The sequence below is a fragment of the Pinus tabuliformis genome, chromosome 1_2 (genome assembly GCF_031772625.1).
Source record: "Pinus tabuliformis cultivar Carrire ecotype Pingquan chromosome 1_2, CPIR1, whole genome shotgun sequence".
Taxonomy (NCBI): domain Eukaryota; kingdom Viridiplantae; phylum Streptophyta; class Pinopsida; order Pinales; family Pinaceae; genus Pinus; species Pinus tabuliformis.
In genome coordinates this window covers 644,676,301-644,693,743 of record NC_142298.1, presented here as the reverse complement: position 1 = coordinate 644,693,743, position 17,443 = coordinate 644,676,301, and the positions used below count along the sequence as shown (strand labels likewise).

Here is a 17,443-nt window from a genome sequence, read left to right as displayed (position 1 = left end):
GCAGCAGATTGGCTGTCCATTCCTTGGATTACCTGAGAGGAAGAGGATGCAGGGCAGCATTGGGTGAGTTTTGGAGTCTTTGGCTTGTTCTAAATTATATTCTTAAGTTGTGTGCATGTCTTTTTAAGCAACTTAAGTGAACTTACGATATTTTAAGTGAACTATAGGTTATTTTAAGTTGGCATGTCTTTTTAGGCAACTTAAGTGACTCGTAGCCAAAAGACATAAGTCGTTCCCCTTTTTTACTTTTAAGTGATTTTAAAAAATATGTGACAAAAAGGCAAAGTGGGGTGGGTTTCTAGGAGCCTATTGGCTCATTTTTAGGGTTTTAATGTGGAGCATTGGATTAAGGGGTGGTGGATCAAGGGCTGAGATCCATTCATCTCTTTGGGAGTTACTATATAACCCTCTAGGGTTCTTTTAGAGATTATTATGTTGTGAGTTTTCTATTTAATGCTACTGCAACTTTGGCTTAAGGTCTGAAACCTTGAGTATCCCTGGTTTCAGAGAGACATATGGGATCCCCCTAGTCAGAAGGGTGTGTTTTGGTGGAAGAGCTTCAGTTTGTGAGACCCTAGCACATCATTTTTTTCTGGGCTGCAGTTATTTATCAGGCTTGGAGACCGATTTGGAGATAAAATTCTGAGTATAGATTCAGATTTATGTCTACTACAACAAGAAAACTTCATATTTCTGAACATTCAAGAGGACAGCTAGGGTTTAAAAACAATGTCTGAGGTACTTTATGTTTAAATCTACATACTTATTTATGTTTTAACTTACAAAAATTAAAAGAAAGTTATTGTATTTCATTTCTGAAATTTCTGAGCAGAAATAAAGGGATTTGTTGTACTTCTTCTAAATTCACAAATACTCAGAAATTTACTTCTTTTAGCAGAAAAATAATAACAGAGATCTGAATATAAATCTGGCTTTATTGGAGAAATTTTTATATGGAAATAAATTTTCATATTCTTCTGTGCCCTAGTTTTGGAAATATTGATATTTTTCTACTATCCCTATTTGGGGATAGTACAGTGGCATCAGAGCTGCAAGAATTGGCAGCCTATTTAGGTTAACTGCATGCATGAAGACAGAAAAGACTGAAGGAAATAATGGCTGGAAATGATCCACCACCGCCACCAAGTGAAGAGGAGGCAAAATAATTGTTCGCAGAAATGTTAAGACAGCTACAAATGAACAACCTTTTTTGAGTGAGATGGCTCAAAAACACATCAAATGGAAAAAACCCGGTGCATACAGAGGGAGTGGAAAGTAACAAGGATGCAGAAAACATTGAACATTATTCCAGCAAATCTCAGGGTCAACACAATCTAAACTTCATGCCTATGTTTATACAAGAGGATGAGCCTACACAAGAGGAACCTATGAAGGACAATGAGGATGTTGAAATATTTATTATTAGCTAAGTATAAAGCTTTGGGGGCAGATTTTCAATCAGCCATCTCTTTTAAGGACTATTTGGATGTCACCAAGTGCACAAAGCCAAAGCAAAAGCAATGGAACCAAGGGAAGCAAAATTATGGGTTGCGGAAGAGGTTGGGTGTCTATCCTTACCAAGTTTTGATGTAACATCCAAGTGTACGCCTAGGGCCTGGATTCATAAATAGGATACTTATCTTGCCCTAAATCAGATGAAGGAGATTGAGGCCATCAAGTTTGCTACCCTTCACCTTGAAGGAGCCACACATGAATGGTGGTATCACAGTTCAGCGACACAAGGAGATGGTGCAATAGTCTCCTATGATCATTTTTGCACTATATTGATAAAGCAGTTTGACCACGAGGATTCAGAGGCACACTCCAGAGAGTTCGCTCAGTTGAGACAGGTGGGGACACTTGATGCATATATTTTAGAGTTCCAACAGTTGCCAGTTATGGTTTCCTATGTGACTTAGAAGAGATTGATTTCTTGGTTCATAGAGGGTTTGTTGGAACCTCTCAACGGTTGGGTCAAAGCTTTTGATCCGCCATCCTTACAAGATGCTATCAAGCATGCGAGGAATATGGAGCTATCTACACCACAGGCTAGGTTTCCTAGAAGTTTCTACATAGATCCTTGTTGCAGAGTTTGTCGTAGGCGAAGGTCAAGAAACCAGAATATAGTAGACATGCGAGTGAGATGTCTAGGCCAGTTGGTGGTGCACCTCGTGATTCGAGGGATGAGTTGAGATGAAAAAGGACTTGCTTTGACTGTTGTGAGCCTTGGACACATGGGCATAAGTGTAGAAGTGGGGGCAGGGTCAATGGGATTGAGGTCTATGAGAAACCTAGTGATGATGAGTTTGAAGAGACGGGTTCTTAATGAGCAGATGGATGGGGAGACAGGTATAGATTAGCACCAGGATGATTTAGCACATATGGATGGTGCAAATTGCAACCTTCACTACCACTCCTCATTATAACGCCTTCAGAGTAAGGGGTGTTATGCAAGGACAGCGAGTTGTTCTGATGATTGATAGTGGGTCTACCCACAACTTCATTGATTCATCCTATGTGAAGAAGCAAGGTTTGCAAGTTGAGGAGCATGATGGTTTTCAAGTGTGGACAGAGAGTGGCATGATATTGTGTTGTGTTAACCGTGTTCCACAGTTGAGTATGACTTTGGGTAATTACACCCTTACTGATGACTTTTATGTGGTTGACATTGAAGATACCAATGTTGTGTTGGGTGTTCAGTGCTTGCATTCTATAAGTCCATATGTTATGGACTTTAAGACTATGCAATTGAGTTTCACAACAGATGGTCGGAGGGCGATATTACGAGGCTTATCTTCAAATGCTCCTAGAGTCATTTTAGCTAAGAGGATGGACAGAGTTTTTCAATATTCAGAAGCCGAATGGGCAGTGCAGTGTTTCATTTCAGATAACTCTACTGATACAAGACACTGTGGATATCATGTTGACATACAAGGCTTCTTGGACAAGCATAGTGTGGTGTTTTCAGATCTATAACAAGGTCTACCTCCAAATTGTGGTTTTGAGCATGTTATTGAGCTTGTGGATTAAAATATAGTTGTTACGGATCCCTACCATCATCCTAAACAATTCAAGGATGAGATTGAGAGGACTATTTGGGAGTTGTTGGATGCTAGACATATACGGCCTAGTTCAAGTCCTTTCGTTTCTTTTGTTGTCTTGGTGAAGAAGAAGGATGGTACTATGAGGATGTGCATCGATTATTGTGCACTAAATAAGTAGACCATCAGGAACAAGTACCCTAATCCGCATATCGATGAGTTGATGGATGAGCTACATGGAGCGGTCTATTTTTCCAAAATAGATCTCCGTTCAGGATACCATCAAATTCGAGTACAAGAGCAAGATGTGCAACAAAATAGTTTTCAGGTGCCACTTTGGAATTTTTGAGTATTTGGTGATGCCCTTAGGGTTATCAAATGCTCCAGCTACTTTTCAGCCTTGCATAAACCATGTGTTCAACAAGTAGTTGCACAAACTTGTGTTGGTTTACTTTGATGACATCTTCTTATATAACAAGTCATGGGATGAGCATCTTCGACAACTTGATGAAGTGTTAAGCATCTTAGCAGCTAATTCCCTTTTTGCGGAAGCCTCTAAGTGTGAGTTCGATACAGCTAAGCAACTATATTTGGGATATGTCATTGGGGAAGCTGGTGTGAAGGCACATAAGTAGAAGATTCAAGCTATACTTGATTGGAAACCACCAAAGAATGTGTCACAATTGCGGGGCTTCACTGGTCTATGCACATACTATAGATGGTTTGTCAAGGAATTCTCTTCGTTAACCGCTCCTTTGACAGATTTGACCAAGAAGGATGCTTTTGTTTGGACAGATGAAACTCAAGGAATCATGAATCATCTTAACAAGGTAATGAGTACTTGTCCTATTTTGGCTTTACCAGATTTCCCTAAAGCTTTTGCGATTGAGTGTGATGCATCTGGTATTGGTATTGGTGTTTTGATGCAAGACACACATTCCATTGCTTATGAGAGCTAAAAATTGAATGAAGTTGAAAGGAGGTCCTCCACATATGATAAGGAGATGTTTGCAATCACACCCGCACTTGACAAGTTCTGTCAATATCTTGTGGCCAACAAGTTTGCTGTGAGGATTAATCGCAATAGCCTCAAGTATATCATGGAGCAAAAAGGATTAAATAAGGGGCAACAACATTGGGTAAGTAAGCTACAAGGGTATGACTTTGACATTGAATTTGTCAAAGGGAAAAATAATGTTGTTGCTGATGTATTATCTAGAAATCCTTCATTTTGTTCACTTCAGAAATTTCAGCCTATTAGAAGAGTCACATACTAGCAGAATATGCAAAATAAAGAGCATGCTTGTAATATTTTAGATGATAAAGTCATTGATTAAAGGTATGAAGTGTTGAATCACATCATCAATTACAAGGATAGAATCTACCTAGTGCCCAAACGTAAGTTAATGCACAAAATTCTAGCATCTGTTCAGAACAATCAGCTCATTGGTCACCTATTTATTCGAAGACAGACAGTTATATTCATGAAAGATTTTCATGGAAGGGTATGAAGGATGATGTTCTTAATCATGTCAAGGAATGCATAGAATGTAATGTTCCTGAGGGATTAATTGGCCCAAGAGTCGAAGTAGGTTATCGATCCTTGTAGGCTATAGTCCTCGATAAGGGGGGAAACCCCAAAATACCCAATGTTTGGGCAAATTTGGGGCTTGATGTGAATCTCACTCAACTAATTAAGGAGAAAAACCCCCTCAAGGAAATATATAAATACAAGGGGGTTGGCTTCATTTGATCATCATCGGATTGGATCATTTTGTCTATGTTCTTCTTTGAGCCCGAGGCTCTGAGGGGTTTAGACCCCTTTCTCTTGGACTAGTTTCGGTGGAGGTGATCCTACCCTAACTAGTCTCCTTCTTTCTAATTTTGGTGGTGAAATATTCCACCCTAATTAGTTTTTCTTCTTTCTACTTTGTTCTCGCGCAAGATTATTGGAGGAAGTTTGGTCTCAGAAAGATCATCAAGTCAAGCGAATCCTTTCTAAGAGCAGCATATGAAGCAAGTTAAGTTGAATCTACTTTTGAGCTCAAGCAAGTATGTTTGAAGTCAACAATAACAAAATTTTAGACAAACCTGGTCTGAGGTCACATGAATTGCCCTATGACAAAAAAGGTATTACTCCTGAGGCAGACAAATATCTTGAGCCCAAGTGAAGGTCAACTCCAGTAAATTTGAGGGTTCCTGTGCCTATACAGAAAGATCATCACCATTATGTGACAGACAGGTTCGAAGGAGCAGCAAGGTCAAATTGTCGAAGGATTAGTAATAAAGCAAGTCGAGTCATTTTAAGGTTGGGCGGGTTCTTCTTGAGGCAGATTATCAATTCTCCTGAAGTAATCGAGGTCTCTTATAGCACAAGACGAAGTCTGACACACCCTGAGGCAGCAACCTGAGTTCTCTGAGACAAATTGGTAGGGTTCTTGTAATAGTCAAGATATACAGTAGTCGCAGGTCAAAATCCGAGGATGCCACCTGAATTTCTCCAAGGAAATGTTCTAAGTCTGAACTAATGCAAAGCCACTCTTGAATTTGGGTCGTTTCCACATCCTAAAGCAGTCTGAAGATAACAGAAACATCACAACATAAGACAACCCCTCCTTCAGCTTGTTTGGTTAAGACTGGAGCAAACCCTGAGGGCAGGTTGCGGAGGAAGAGCCCACAAATCCTGAAGCTCAGCCATTACCCTCCTGTAGTTGTTTCATATTTGAGGGTACTTTATTAGTTGCATCTTAGAATTTATTAAGGATATTAGTTGTGCACAGATAGATCAGGTTATTGGTTTATAGGTGTTGAATTATTCATTGGCTACTTTCTCGGAACTTGAAACTCCTTATTGAGTAACTACATGTATAGATGAACAGTGACTTCATTATTAATGAACAATTTTTATGGTTGTTGATAATTGAGCATTGATAATAAGCGTGAATTAGATAATTCAATGTATTTGAATGAGTTGTTGGTTTCATTGAATGAGAGATGAAATTTTATTGGAAGCCCTAGATATATAAAACCCTAGGTCAAAAATTGCCCTAGTTCACTACAGTGGTATTGGAGCTGACTATCCTGCCAGCCTAGAGGACGTTTGAAGATGGGGCAGCTGGAAGCATTTTTTGGCAAAGAGTATGAAGAGTCTCGGAGGAAGGTGGAAGAGCAGCAAGCGGAAACTATGAAAAAATTGCAATATTGGAACAAAGTGGCTCTTACAAAATTAGAGGAGTTGGACAAGGAAAATGAAGAACCTGATGCTAAGAGCACACAACAAAAAATAATTATAAGGAAATTGAACGACTTTTGGGCTAACTACAAGAAAAACAGATCGAATGATACTAACAATGAGCCCAAGATAGAAAAACAAAGTGCAGAAGAAGCTAAAGAAGAGATAAAACTCTAGAAAGTGATCATGGCTATACAAGAAGCAGACTAGTGCCTACGAAAATCTAATAATTGAAGAAAAGGAGCATGATGATGATTTTCAAACATTTGCTTCAGATCATTTAGCAATTACAAGCACTGAATATGGAAAAGATACATGACAGCAAGTCCGAACTAGTCAATCTAACTGCATAAGATGTGATTCAGTAGAAGAAGAAAAGACTGACACCATTAAGCAATAAAAAGAAGATCAGGGCATTGTCATCTCTCTAGGACAGCAAGAGAAGGAGCTACGACCCGAATCACTATCCCAGGGGTCTACATGTTTGTCATTATGAAGATTGTGGGAAGAAATTTCTAGATAGCTCCAAGTTGAAGAGACATTTTCTCATCCATACAAAAGAAAAACATTTTACATGTTCACATGGAGTTTGTGGTAAGGCATTTCCTCTGGATTTTAACTTGTGTGCAAATATGTGAACACAATCACCAAAGAACCATCATATTTGTCCATTCGAGGAATGCGGAAAAAGATACGCAGGTGAATACAAGCTAAAAGCTCACATTACATCCACACATGAGAGGAATTTGGCCAATGTAGTGAGGCTACCCCTTCAGACAAACGGATTCGTAAACTTCATCAGGGTCTCAAACCTTCTGATCAATGAGTATTAGCTACATAAGGAAACGGTTGGCTTTTGTTTCAAAATAACAACCAATGGCAGTATCATGAACGTGTAGGAAGGATGGGCTATTGTCAATAGAGCCAAGAAAGACAAAATCTTTGATATGGAAAAAAAATTGGGCTATTATTTATAAAGCTATCCTACAGCCAAGAAGTTGGTTGGAAGTTCTCAATTGTCAAGTGACTGCGGACGAGAGAGTGATTATTGGCACCATCTCCTCCTATACATACAATTACACAATTTGCAATGAACCATCCTACCCCATCTACCTCTATAGTAGATACCAGGATTCATGAAAGAAAGAGGTAGACTAAAGTCTAGGGCTTGAGCTAGAGGTGTATATAGTCTAGGGCTTGAGCTAGAGGTGTATATAAAGAATATACACTGTCATGATTACAGTTACATCATTTGCAAGTATGATACTAGATCTAAGGAACCTTTAGATCTCATACACTTGGATGTATGTGGACCTATGGTTGCAAAATCTCTTGGTGGGCATCAGTACTATGTAACCTTCATTGGTGATTACTCAAGGAAGACTTGGTTATATCTTCTCAAGAACAAGGATGAGGTATTCGAAAAGTTTCAGGAGTTCAAGAATGAAGGGGAGAACCTGACCGAGAGGAAGACAAAAATTCCAAGGTCAGACAATGGTGGAGAATACACCTCCAAAGAGTTAATAGCTTTATGCAAGGAAGTATGAATCAAGAGGGAGTTCATTGTTCCCTATAATCTTGAACAAAATGGTGTGGCAGAAAGGAAGAACCGTATTATTGAAGAATGTGTTGGGGCTATGCTACATAATCAAGATCTCCCTCAATTCCCATGGGGAGAAGCATGCATGACAACTATCTACCTACAGAATCGAATTCCTCATAGGATTCTTAACAACATGACTATGGAAGAATCATTTACAGGAAATAAGCCAAGAGCGGATCATCTTCGGATATTTGGGTGTCCTATGTATATTCATATACCCATGGACAAGAGGAAGAAGTTGGATCCTACCAATCTAAAGGGCATCTTTGTGGGATATAGTGCTTCATCAAAAACATATAGAACCTATATCAAGGAGGATCATTGAATTGAGGTGAGCAGGGATATCATCTTTGATGAGAGCATAGCTTACAAGAAATCAAGGGATGTTCAGATTGACTATGATGAAGAAGAGATACTTATTTTTGAGGATATCTCTAGGGATAATGATGGTCAAGAACCAGGACCTGCTCAAGATTTGAAGGTCCTTGTGAGCCTATACAACAAGTAATTGTTCCACAAAATCAGAAGATACATGTTTGGCTAAAAACTACTCTTCAAGAGGCAAAAGGACATACAACATTAGGGACATCCAGGGAAAGTAAGAGACCAAAGAGGTATTCTGGATAAACTACATACATGACAAGGCTTATTAAAATAGAACCCTCCTATGAAGATGCAACCAAACATCAAGAATGGAGGAATGCTATGTAGGAAGAATACTAGTCCATAATGAAGAATGGTGTCTAGGAGATTGTTCCTAGGCCAAGTGACAAATCTACAGGCACTTCAAAATGGATTTACAAGATAAAGCACACTACAAATGGAAGCATAGACAAATATAAAGCAAGGTTTGTAGCAAGAGGCTTCTTGCAGAAGGAAGGAATTGATTACGAGGAAACCTTTGCTCCCACAGCTAAGTATACAACAATAAGATCGTTTGTTTCATTCGCTGCTGCTATAAGATGGAACATTCATCAAATTGATGTTAAGACAAGTTTCCTGAATGGGACCATTGATGAGGAGGTTTACATTGAGAAGCCTCAAGGATTTGAAACTACAGATTGAAGAAGGATCTATATGGATTAAAGCAAACACCTAGGGTTTGGTATGCAAGGATGGATGCATATCTATTGAGACTTAGTTTTACCAAGAGTAATGCAGATCCTAACCTATATATTAGGGTGGTCCAAGATGAACCAGTTATCATACTCTTGTATGTGGATGATCTACTAGTTACAGGAGTAGAGCATCAGATTCAAGAATGCAAGAAACAGTTAGCAACAGAATTCAATATGAAATCTTGGGATTATGCACTATTATTTGGGACCAATGTTATCAGAACCGAACCAGTGATCGAACCGAAAAACCTTGTGGACCGAGAACTTGTCAGAACCGGTAAAAAACGGGAAAAAAAAACAGTTTACCAAAAACACATAAAATATTCATATTTTAAAAAAAAACATACATATTCATGTGCATCCATATGAATCCAAACCATTTATACACATGCAAAAGTTCTCATTTACATAGAATGTAATGGTGCACATAGCCAAAATAGCATTGTGTGCAATCCATCTCTAAACCGAAATAAATAAATAAATAAATAGGCTCTAGATGGCCTCTAACATCCAAAAAAAATCATGCTACAACAAATGCCTGCATATCATCAAAATCATGGCCTATATTAGGGTCTTCGTCATTAATATAACCATTTAGGCATTAAAATAAGATAGAAAAAACGTAGCATGTCATGTCAAGATTTTGTTTGAGTGATGTGTACATTTTTAGTAGAGTCACGATAGAGGAGTTCAACAACTAATGTCACTAACATCAAAGTACATTGAGGGCTCTCTTTTTTTTTTCTAGTTCCATACCCTTGTACATGACAAAATCCAACAGAAACGTTGCAATCCCCCCAATCTTAAAATCCTAAAAAACTATTAAGCCTGTTGTATTTTGAGTGAAATATAAAATTCTACTTTCTCCATATGAAATCCAATGAGGCTAAAACTACTCTCAAACAACCTGAGTCATTTCATGATAATGTTAAAAATTTAAGTAAATGGATGAAAATGAAAGATAAAGGAGAATGTCACTTTTACTTTAAGAATGTAACATTACCATGAATTGCATAGCAATACTAGGGCCATAGGCTTGATTATTAGGTTGAGGGCCATAGGCTTGAATATTAGACCAGCCTAGTGGAGAATTAGAAGTGGGCCAACCAACTGAAAAAAGTATTAAAAAAGGCAAATTTTTATGCTGGTTTACATAGGTACAAACTGCACTGAACCGCCCCTAAATCAGCCAATTTCGTGAACAATGAATAGGCTGGTTTGGTAAACCGAACCTATTCTAGTTCGAATCGGTTTTGGGCCAAAAACGGTCGGTTGACAGAAGCCAGGAGAGATATATCTTGGTCAAGGCAAATATGTGATCAAGATGCTTAAGAAGTATGGCATGATGGATTGCAAGCCTATGATGACTCCTATGATTACCAACTTAAAGAAATTGAGGAGTTCAAAATCTAGTCCAGTGGATCCTACTTGCTACAGACAATTGATTGGGTCCTTGATGTATCTAATAAATACTAGACCAGACATTTGTTTTGTAGTAAATGTCCTAAGTTAGTTTCAGATGGAGCCAAAACATGATCAATGGATTGCAGCCAAGCATATCCTAAGATATTTACTTGGCACAATATATCACTGCCTCTGGTACACTAGTAATGAAGTCCAACTCGTGGGATATACAGATTTAGATTGGGGTGGCCATGAGACAGACGAAAGAAGCACAACAAGTGGGATGCTGCAGCCTAGGATCTTCCATGGTCTCGTGGATGAGCAGAAAGTAGGATACAGTTGCTTTAAATAGTGCTAAATTTGAATATGTTACTGCAAGCAAGGTCTATTAGGAAGCACTTTGGCTCAGGAAGTTACTATCAGACTTGTTTGAAGGACCACTTAGCCCTACATGGATAAATTGTGATAATCAGAGTTGCCTAAGGCTGACAGAAGACCCAGCGTTTCATGCTAAGACGAAGCATATAAACAACAAGTACCACTATATCAAAAGCTTGGTATGAGATGGGGTCGTGGAGCTGCACAATCTACCTATAGATGTACAAGTAACAGACATACTAACTAAAGCATTACCAAACAAGAAGCATGAGTACTTGAGAGGTAAGCTTGGTTTGGTGGACATTTCTTCCCTAATTGAGAGGGAGTGATATCAGATAGTTCTTGTCTTTATGGGTCAAGCACTAGACTAGGACTAACAGCCATAAGTCTTAGTGAAGTCAATAAAGAAAGAATGGAGTCTGGAGGATTGGATAAGCATCTAGATTGGAACTTCTTATGTATTATAGAATCCAGGGAAAGAAGTTGTTGACCGTTTCTGTTTGAGGACGAGGTAAGGCATTCAAGATAAGAGTAGTCGAAGAGGACCGATATTCTTTGAGGATCCAGGTTTGGGAATCCAAGATAAGAATAGTCTTAAAAGGACATACCTTGTAGACATCCGGATGGGGTATGTGCCTTGAGAGGTAGTGTGGCGGCTCACATAAAACCTCTCGGCATAATGCTCATAATTAAAGACGAGCTTCCCCAATTAAGGCCTTCAGGGACAGTGTTGGTTATGATAAAGATGCTTGACAAAAGATGGCTTATCAATCCAACTCTTCTTATGAGAATGCTATAAGATTGAGATTCCTTGTACCATGAATACCTCCCTAATTAAGAGGTAGTGTTGAAAATTGTAACTAGGTTTGGTCTTCATTATGATGTAATTGTAATCATGACAGTGCATATTCTTTATAAAGAAAGAAAATGAGAGAAAAAGAAATTATATTTTTGGAAGTATGGGTTTCATACTCAAGTTTGAGTCAAAAGCATTTTCTTCATGCTTTTAGGTCTTTCTAGGATAAAGAATAATATTGGTCATGTGTCATAGTCCCATTTGAACTCGTTGTAATGAAGAAAAAATTTTATTTTATCAAGGAAAAGCCATGGATAAACCTAAGACCAAGTCGGCCTAAGGGAAAGATCAAAACGGCCTAAAGGAGGGTTATTCGACCTTCAAGAAAGGCTATAGAAACAAGGGAGCTCGACCTCATTTGGACACACATCTCAAGCAAGTCCGATTTGCAATAGCGAAGGAGAAGAAAAGTAGATGGGAGGACGAAGAAGAAGAGCAAAATTCAAAATTTTGTCAAGGAAGCTTTTCTCTTGTCTCAGTAGGGTTTGTGACGCTGCCAAATGCAGGAAGACGAAATTTTGTAGCAATTGCAGGGGGATGAGATTGCAAGGCTAAAATTTTGTTGCAGGGGTCGAAGTTGCAGTAGCAGTGACACGGTATCGAAGTTCTGGAAGTTGTCTCAAGGAGGATCTTGCTAGGGGTTTGGAGGGTTTGTTGGCTTTGGCCTTTGGGTCTTGGAAGTCTCTTTTGTAAAGTAGATTCTAAATATTGGAGTTTTCATCTAGGGTTGGAGCCCTAACCATTATTATACTTGATTCATTGTGAAGAGGATTGGTGTCCTCGTTGTTTCTGATTAATAAAAGTATTTATTTTATATTGTTTATTTTGTGTTATGTCGATAAGTGATCTAAACTGTTAAAGTAACAATTGTAAAAGAAATATTGATTCACACCCCCTCTCAGTGATTCCAACATGGCCATGTTGATTTGATAGGCTCAAGCATTTTGTCCACCTCTTTCTTTGACTTAGACACATTTGCACATGCTCCAATTCCACAACCTGGTAAGCGCAACAAATGAGCTTTCACACAAAAGTAAGTGCTCATGAAATGATTGTTGCAATAGCTACATGTCCAAGAAACATTGCCTCCTCCCTTTAACTTGTTGTCTGGCCCATGATCCCCCGTGACATACTTCCACAAGGGATATTTATTTTCTTGAGCCTGTTGTCTTTCTAAATTTATTATGCCCTCAACATTTGAAGTTGTTGTTGCAGCCCCACTTCCAACAGAGGGAACATTTGCAGACCCTAATGAAATTGGAATAAGAGGGGCACCACCAATGGGGACATTCTTCCCTTTCTTTTGCCCCTTTCCTATTGCCCTTGATTGAGCCATGAATGTTGTAAAAAAATGAAAAAATGCACTAGCATGTAAACAAAATGGACAAGCAAATTGTTGTAGCAAAAATGGAAAAAATTGCACTTACTGGTTGCTTGAATCACCTCCAAAACGCTCCCAAGCCCTTTGTTAGTCGCTCCCACACACCCACGGTAAGAGAGGGAAACAAGAATGAGGGAAAATTCGGCCCAAATCGGGCTTTTAATGACCTGTAGCACGTTTTTCAGAGGGATACGTGTCCCAAGATAAAGATTCGCTGACTAGTCAAATTAGATTCACGTGTCCGGCAAATCCCACGTGTCAAGACACACTCGAGCCACAAATTGGACATGTGTCCCTCGAGAATCGTGTCTGACACGTGAGATTCAGGACATGAAGGGGGGAGGGGAGGACAAATTTGGTTTCTTAGGTTGTGAGTTTTCTATCTAATATGTTGCTCCAAATATGGCTTAAGGTCTGAAACCCTTGAATATCCCTGGTTTTGGAGAGACATATGGACTCCCCCAGTCAAAAGGGTGTGTTTCAGTAGAAAAGCTTCAATTTGAGAGACCCTAGCGCATCATTTTTTCTGGACTACAATTATTTATCAAACTTGGAGGCCGATTTGGAGATAAAATTCATAGGGAAGGTTCAAATTTGTATCTACTCCAGCAATAAATCTTCATATTTTTTACCATTCAATAAGATAGACAGGGTTTAAAAATAATGTCTAAGGTACTTTGTGATTAAATCTACAAACTTATTTCTCCCCCAATCGGGGTGTTGGTCGATGGGACGTTGGAGGTCGAGGGGGGGAGCCTGCCACCCCACCGCCTCCCATAGCATTTAAGGGGGAGGGGAAGTGGCATGGTCAACCCTCCACTCACAATAGACATGTGAACCATATACACTATCCCCATTCCAATGTCAAGCTTTCCTACATTCGACTGTTTTGTGAGGGGAGATCTTGCTCCCTGTCATTTATGGTATGCCCGGACCATTTCCCTGCCGCAGGTGGGACAATTCCATGTGGTGTCTGACAGAAGAAGGTCTTTTTACAGTGGAATATTCTCTAAGTCATGGCAAAATCCACGAGCTTTTAACTAGGCATGGATGCTGGCCTTTAATGATGGATTAGAATTAACTTGTGCTTGCATGCAAGATATACTGCTGGTCTCTGGGTCTGGAGCCCTGCGACGCAAACTTTGGGAGTCAAGCAATGCTCATGAGATAGGCTTTGGGCAAGAAGAGATTTCAAATTCCAAGACTTCACTAGTTGTATTAGAGCTAGAGGCTATAGGAGCCCATGACATCTGCCTTCCTTCAAAGCTCACATCTTTGATGGTCCAAATTTGGTGGGTTGGAAAATTCAGGGTATTGTCTTATTCCTTTAGTTTATTAACCCTATTCTTCAGTTTTGTTTCTCGTTGGTGGAAGCTTGTTTGCTAGGTTTTGGGTTCAATTGAGTAGGGTCGTGGCCAGAATTTCAATGTCTCCTAGTGTGTTCGAGGTCCTAACAGAAGACTTTCATCTATCATTTCCTTTTATTTTCTCTTCTTTGTATATTGGCCTTGCCTACTCTAGTTTCATAGAATCCCTTGAATTTGCATCTTGCGAGTTTTCTCAGTCTTATTCCTCTACATCCTGGGTTGTTGTGGGCAAGCTATCTAGCTTGGATATTTCTTTCCTGGAGCAATATGCCTTGGCAAAAAATGCATATGTCGTAGCCACCGAGGAGCGGGCGGCAGAGGCCTTAAAGGCAAGCCTTGTGCCCAAGCCCATGCCCAGGAGGCTGCAGCCATCTTCCATTCTACCACACCCCAGAAATTTGTGAAGAAATCTGTCAACTTGAAGCCCTCACAACCAATGATCGACAAACTTTTTCGAATTCAGAAATCCAAGAGGACGTAGCTAATTGGGTTCTTGACCCTGGTCATACCAAGGGAAGACAGAGCTAGTACTTGAATTCCATCACCCTCTAATGGTAGATGAAAACTTTTCTAAGCAAGGTCTTGAAGGAAAAGCATGAAGACTGCAATGATACCATCTCTTCTTTGAATAAAAACAAGCAGGGCCAATGATATCAGCGCTCCTTGTCTTGCTAGTTTGGATGCCCGGCTAGCTCACCTAGAAAGCAACCTTCAGTGTGACATGAAACCTACTGCACTAGCCGATACTGGTGCTCAAGGCCCAGCTCCAGTTACCTCTTCAAACTTCTGATATCATGTTATGCCTTTTGGCAACTATTTTATTTCTTTTCGTAGTCCAGTATATGGTAGCCTTAGTAGTTTCTAAGTATCAGATGTTTTTACTTGATGTTACTTGAACTTCAGTTAATGATCAACAGATCAGATTTCCCTAATGGTAGATTGAGACCGAGTTTTGCATGAACAGTGATATATTTATCTGATGTATGCTGAAGTTTTGAGGGAATACAATCATAATTAACAAATATATATATATATATATCTGTTTTAACTCAAAAAAAATTAAAAGAAAGTCATTGTATTTCATTTCTGAAATTTCTGGGCAGAAATAAAGAGATTTGCTCTACTTTTTCTAAGTTCAGAAATACTCGGAAATTTACGTCTTTTACCATAGAAATTAGATCAGTGATCTGAATATTTTTCTGGGTTTATTGTAGAAATTTTTATATGCCAATAAATTTTCAGATGTTTCCATGCCCTAGTTTCGTAAATATTGTTATTTTTCTATTATTCCTATGTGGGGGTATTACAATATTTTGTGTTAATTGCATGAATGGTGTGGTGTATTAGTTCATTTTATTACATTCATAATTTATTTCGAAATATTGTTATTTTTCTATTATCCCTACGTGGGGGTGTTACAATATTTTGTGTTAATTGTATGTGGTGTTTTATTTTAGTTCATTTTATTACATTCATAATTTATTTCAATAATTTGAAAGCTATGCTTCTCATATTAAGTTATAATAAAAAGTAAATGCTACGTAAAATCTATTGTAATGACCTATTTGAAAAGACTATCAATGGCAATATACAGCTCATCTGGTAAATAGTAAAGGCCGATTAGTATATTCTGAAAAAAGCATATACCATATTTCTATGAACTTGAGCCCATAGAGCTGAATTCCCCCAAAGACGATGCTACAATAAGTATGTTCAGACCTAAAAACATTTAGATGGCACTTACAACATGTACCTCACAAAATGTACCTCTAAAATTATGACACAAAAGCTACCTGCCATAAATTGGCACAAGCCCTTATCAATTGCACGGGCATCTAATCCGAAGAATTCTGATTCTCTAAACCCTCCTCTAAAACTTCGCAGCCATTTATGAAACCTGGCCTTAAAGTACCCGCATTGTTTAAATGAACCTTTTGTTGTTTCAGTGCATAAATAAAATATCTCATTAACAAAACACTACTTAATCGAAGTCCAAAACCCTACTTAAATAAAGCTACCTGATTGCGTGTGGGAACTCTGACAGTCCGGCCTCTGTATCCAACCGAAGACGTGCAAGGCCTGGATATTGTAGAAAACCGTTGTCGGCACGTAGGGCAACGGGTTTCGACCTTGGCCCATTCCAAAATGCACGCAAAGCAATAGTAATGGTCGCAGCAATCCAATTTACCTCTCGTATTTATACCCTGAACAGTAAGGCATATCCCGCACTCATCCGTCTCCTTCGCCGCCGTTGCATCGGCGTCATCTTCAGCAATAATTTTTTTCTTCTTGTCGGAATGTGGTGGTGGATTCATAGTATCCAGCTTCTTATCCGTATCTCCCTTGCTTCTGTTTCTTTTTTTGTCCTTCGTAGATCCGTTGCTTCTTAAACCCTCAACCTCCTCCTCCATCATAGAGCCGTCTGGTCTACAATGGAATTTGTCTTAAGTGTTCCCGTAATCTTCATAGAGAAACTATAGCCAGAGATTCATGGGTGGTTTAAATATTTGTTTATCTGACAAAAAAGGCCAGGTTATGAGATGAACCTGCCACCTGTGAAGCAAATGCGTGCCGCTCTATTTAAAACACAATGGATCAATTACAATTGTAGACTGCATCTGACTGCGCAGTCGATCCCACCCAATGGTTGTGTTTTCCTCAATTTACTGGAGTTGCAAATTTCAGATAAGACTTGGTTTTTCACCGAGTTAGTTATCGAAAAAAATTCATTCAACGAGGCGTACTCCTCCTTTTAATGCTTTATATAAAAGCTGTACTTAACAGCTAATTTATAATATTATTTTTAAACTTTGCCTACAAAGATATTTAAAAAGATATTTAATTTCAACTTTTCAACCTAAGGTGGATGAGGATTTGTTGTACTGATTATGAGGATTTGTTGTACTAGTTTATAACATAAAAAATAAGGGGGTGTGGATTTTTCTTTTTAACTGTGGAAAATTAGTAACTTCTCATCAGCCACGCTTAGGATCAAGACCAATTAGTAACTTCTCATGAGACACACTTAGGATCAAGGCCAATATTAACCAAACTTGTAGTTTA

The 17,443-nt window shown here is 38.9% G+C and overlaps 1 protein-coding gene across 1 annotated transcript in view; it reads right to left on the bottom strand.

Annotated features, from left to right (window-relative positions):
* The window catches only part of LOC149207323 (uncharacterized), a 90,303-nt gene extending 73,178 nt beyond the window's left edge, over positions 1–17,125 (bottom strand). Inside the window, exon 1 of the mRNA XM_089395683.1 lies at positions 16,399–17,125. Within this exon, the coding sequence (XP_089251809.1) occupies positions 16,399–16,794 (396 nt within the window). The 5' untranslated portion in view covers positions 16,795–17,125. The remainder of the gene's footprint in view (positions 1–16,398) is intronic.
* Between the last annotated feature and the right edge of the window lie 318 nt (positions 17,126–17,443).